The following is a 4,774-nucleotide window of genomic DNA, read 5'->3' as shown; positions in this document are numbered from 1 at the left end:
TGTTCCGAAGATGAACGAAGGTCTTACGGGTTTAGAACGACATGAGGGTAAGTAATTAATGACAGAATTTGGGTGAACTAACCCTTTAAGGTTTTTAAGATTTATTTTCTGAGATTTCCATGTGCTTTTATGTTTTTCAGCTTAAATTCAGTTGACAAAAACAATTTTTTGTAGTCGGTTTTAGTTAATAACAGCAACAACACTGATAAACATTGTTAGTCAGCTCTAACTTGCTATGCCATATGCACTTAAACCACAATCAGCGGTACATCCTGTGAGTAAATAGTATTAAAAAATAAAAACATTCATACCTCTGTACTGTCATAGCTATTTCTGGCTTAAAATTACAGAGCTAAAAATAAATGTGGATATTATAACTTTGATCATTTGGTCCAGGAGTATTTGATGAAAAATGTTTGGGTTCATAATGAAATCTCTGACTTTTGATCGCAGACTATAGTATACTGGCAACTCTGAGCTCAGTTTGAGACACTTTTGAGATCTTTACTGGTATTTTTTTCATAGGAGCAACATCTAAGAAGCAGGAGACTTAAATAAAAGTCTCCATGTGCGTATTGGTATTTAGGAGAAATAAGTTGAGGTTTTGAGGTTTTGGAATTGAGGTTTCTACAGTCTTCTGTGGTCTTCTTACAGGCTCTCTACATGTTCCTGGCCCTGGCGATCGTGTGCGACGACTACTTCGTGATGTCTCTTGAGAAAATCTGTGAGGTAGGATTGTTCAGAAGCGAATTCCCAGTTGATCTGAGTAATACCGCGGTACAATGAGAGCAGCAGAATCTGCGCTGTTCTTCCTCTGACCCACTTTGAGGCTTTCAGAAGCTCATAAAACATAATGCTCCAGATTTGGGCGGTGTTTGTGCCAGAGGCTTTGTTGGATGTGAATCGTCTGCTGTTGTTGTGTTGTGCAGAAGCTGAATCTGAGCGAGGATGTGGCTGGAGCCACGTTCATGGCGGCGGGGAGCTCAGCGCCCGAACTCTTCGCTTCTGTTATAGGTAAAGTTACACAACCGTTGTTCCCGCTCTTTTCGTGCAGCACTTTTGCTCATTGTGTCTGTTTCCAGGTGTCTTCATCACTCACGGTGATGTTGGAGTTGGAACGATCGTCGGCTCTGCCGTCTTTAATATCCTCTGCATCATCGGAGTTTGTGGGATCTTTGCTGGACAGGTGTGTTTGTGCATCTTCTCCAACACAAGCCTTAAAGGGACCATTCACCTAAACTTGAGTTTACTCAGCCTCAGTCTATCAAAGATGTAGGTGGCTTTTTTTCTTCAGTAGAACAGTAAAGAAGATTTTGAGCTGAAACCGTGGTCCTTGGTGATTCATAAAATGCAAGTCAATGGCTACCGTCCCTTTGAGAGTCAAAAAAGCACATCAGGCAAGAGAAAATGAATCCCTGTGGCTCCTGACGATATATCGAGGTCTTATGAAGCGAAATGATCGGTCTACATGTGCAAAAATAGCACTTATAATATGTATATTTTATGTCATTGCATGTTTACATAAATTGGTGAATCAGTTCATTGAAACAAACTGTCCGAAAGAACCAGTTCGTAGGAAAGAATCGGACTTCCAAGTGAGCAATATTTTATTGATGCATCTATAGAAAATCATCTATATAATGGTGCATTAAAGAAACCAGCCCCAAAACACTGATATGAAGAATCTGTAATGAGACATCAAGAAATGTATGTCCAAATAACCTCAAAAACACTTCATTCTTGAAAATAAAATAGTTCTTTATTGACACTGATGGTTCCATGAAGACTCTTTAACATCCATGGAATCTTTCCAGTCCACAAAAGGTTCTTTATAGTGGAAAAAGATTCTTCAGATTATTAAAATGTTCTTCACACTAAGAAACTTTACCTTCCAACTTAAAGGTGGGGTAAGCGATTTCTGGTAGCCAATGTTGACATTTGAAATCACCAAAACAAACCCCACCCCAAGTCCCTACCCTAAAAGGGTCTCGCCCCTCTTTTGATAGCTCCGCCCCACACATACGTACGCAACCCAGGCAACGATTAGTTCTGTGAAACAAAGCAAAACCAATGTTACATCATGTCTACACCGGACCCGAGCGGTGCGGCGCAACAAAATACTATAGAACTCATTATAATCAGTGATGTTGTCTACACCATAGATATATATACATATTTATGGTCTACACTGGATGCGGTGCGGCACGACACGACAAATCCCCGACAGAAAACTGCTGCTGCGTTCTATATTGACACAAATTTCAAATGATTTTCAACAGTCGCTTTGTCACGTCCAGTGTACTAGACAGACTTTAGCTGTTGCAGCGCAGACACGGTGTTACTCACCTATCGAGAAGAAACAAAGCAACCTCGGCGTCCGATCGCAGGCCTTCCGCTCCTTGAGTTCTCTCCAGCGCTGGAAAACTGATCTGATATTTACACGGGTCCTACTTCTTGCCTTAAGCCTTCTTTTGTTTTTTATCCGCCATCTCTATCTTTCTGTCGCTCGTCTCAGCTAATGTCCGTCCTGTACACTAAGCGTTCTCTCCTCCACATCACGAGTAGACACACCCCTTACTGCTGATTGGCTACAAGTTTGTTTTGCTATTCGGCCCGAATCAGTTTTCTAAAGCGTTTTTTAAAAATCGCTTACCCCACCTTTAACCTTGACCCTGTTTTTTTCTATATTAACTGCATTTTTTTATTCTTTAACTCATTATTTTCTTGGGTTTATTTATTTATTTGTTCATTTATTTACTCATTTGATGAGAAAAGGTTTTTACACAAAATGCAGTTAAAAATAAATTCATTTTTATTTCTGAGATAACAACTAGAGGCCCCTGTCTGAATTACATGAACATAATGAAGTTTTATTGTTTTATTCAGTTTCATGTTTTTGCTTTGTTTTCTCTGTTTGTAAATCATAGGTCATATTCAGTGTACAGTGTATCTTCATGCGTTTATGTATTTAACAGTAGTCTGTGTTGTTGTCTGTAGGTGGTCTTACTGACCTGGTGGGCTGTTTTCCGTGACTCTTTCTTCTACATTTTGTCTGTAGTTGCTCTAATTGTGGTGAGTCTCAAATGAATATCTGCTCTGTTAAAAAAAAAAAAAACCTGGTATTTCCTATTGACACACTACAGATTGAAATAACTGACTTAAAACCATTTTGTAGCTCGTGAAAATACTAGTGTTCTAATAATTTTCGCCACCACTATATATATATATACAGTATATATTTATATTCAGATATACTTACTAACTAAACGGTAACAGAACTGATTATCTTTTTGTTTGTCTTGTCATGTGACATCAGTTCATCTATGATGGCAAGATTGTGTGGTGAGTCTGTTTTAATTTTCCTCTCCTGTCAGATTTTTGTAAATTTCCATCTGACATGTGGTTTTGATGTTGTGTTTCAGGTGGGAGAGTCTGGTGCTGGTGGTCATGTATGCTGTATATATCCTCATCATGAAGTGAGTTTATATACACAGTAATGACATTTTTAATGTGACAAATGATTTCTATTGCAAATAAATGCTGTTCTTTTGAACTTTCTATCCATCAAAGAATCCTGAAAAATAAAATGCACTACAGGTTTTTTTTTTCAAAAATATAAAGCAGCACAACTGTTTTTCACATTGATAATAATCAGAAATGTTTCTTGAGCAGCAAATCAGCATATTAGAATGATTTCTGAAGATCATGTGACACTGAAGACTGAAGTATTGATGCTAGAAATTCAGATTTGATCACAGCAATAAATTACATTTTACAATATATTCAAGTTGAAAAGTATTATTTTAAATAGTTATAAGATTGTACAGTATTACTGTTTTACTGTATTTATGATCCAATAATTGCAGCCTTGGAGTGCAGCAGAGACTAAAACTCTCTGGAAGAAAATTCTCATTTTGTTTTTGTCTTTATTAGATTTAATGCAAGCTTGCAGAAGTTTTTCACAAGACGGAGCGACAAGAACGTTGCCAATGGAAACGCAGCGGCCGGCAGTGAACTGGAGGACGGTAAAGACAGTTTAGACTGTAACTGGGACGATCTGTCAGTACCGCTGCTGGGTCCAGGTAAGACTAAACAGACAGGCTTTAAAAATACAGATGTAATATAAGTCATAATCCATAATTCCATACCCATGTCACCCTCAGTACAAGTATGAGGTCACCTGTCCTCATTTTTTGAACAAATATGGTAGAAAACATGTCATACAAGAAGACAGAGTCACTGCTAGAAATGTAATATATATTTAAATGTTCTGCAAGTTTTTGCAAGTCATCTGAATTTTAATCTCTCTAGGGTGTCTTTATGTATATGTCTATAAAATGAGAAATGCTATTCATACATACTGTAACTTGAATTATATTTTTACTTACTGAATTACATTGTTTAAATATATTACATGAAATTATATTATTATTAGCTACACGTCACGTCACATCATGTCACTTCACTTTATTATTATTATTATTGTTATTATTATTAAATTAAGAAGCTCATAATGAAGAAATAAATGCTTTGTTAAATAGCAGAAATTATTATTATTTTTTTTTAAATTTGGCAAAATATCTTGGCATAACCTTTCAAGTTATTTAAAAAACATTGAAAAAACAATTCAGAAATACTGTGACTTGAATAATGTTTTCAGTTATTGAATTACAATATTTTTTATATATTACATAAGCAGAAATTTCAAAAGGCAGAATTGTTTTTTAAAAAGAATTGTCAAAATCTGTATCTTGGCATAATCTTTTAAGTTATT

At 36.3% G+C, this 4,774-nt stretch overlaps 1 protein-coding gene across 1 annotated transcript in view; it reads left to right on the top strand.

Moving 5' to 3' along the window:
• LOC107704063 (sodium/potassium/calcium exchanger 4-like) overlaps positions 1–4,774 on the top strand; it is a 35,841-nt gene that overhangs the window by 23,459 nt on the left and 7,608 nt on the right. Inside the window, exons 4-10 of the mRNA XM_016506904.1 lie at positions 655–729; positions 930–1,014; positions 1,083–1,186; positions 2,998–3,072; positions 3,317–3,342; positions 3,423–3,476; positions 3,934–4,025. Coding sequence (XP_016362390.1) covers positions 655–729; positions 930–1,014; positions 1,083–1,186; positions 2,998–3,072; positions 3,317–3,342; positions 3,423–3,476; positions 3,934–4,025 — 511 coding nt within the window. The remainder of the gene's footprint in view (positions 1–654; positions 730–929; positions 1,015–1,082; positions 1,187–2,997; positions 3,073–3,316; positions 3,343–3,422; positions 3,477–3,933; positions 4,026–4,774) is intronic.

The sequence above is a fragment of the Sinocyclocheilus anshuiensis genome, unplaced genomic scaffold, assembly GCF_001515605.1.
Source record: "Sinocyclocheilus anshuiensis isolate Anshui unplaced genomic scaffold, SAMN03320099.WGS_v1.1 scaffold534, whole genome shotgun sequence".
NCBI lineage: Eukaryota > Metazoa > Chordata > Actinopteri > Cypriniformes > Cyprinidae > Sinocyclocheilus > Sinocyclocheilus anshuiensis.
The sequence above is the reverse complement of the archived record's forward strand: the minus strand, read 5'-3'. Positions and strand labels throughout refer to the sequence as shown.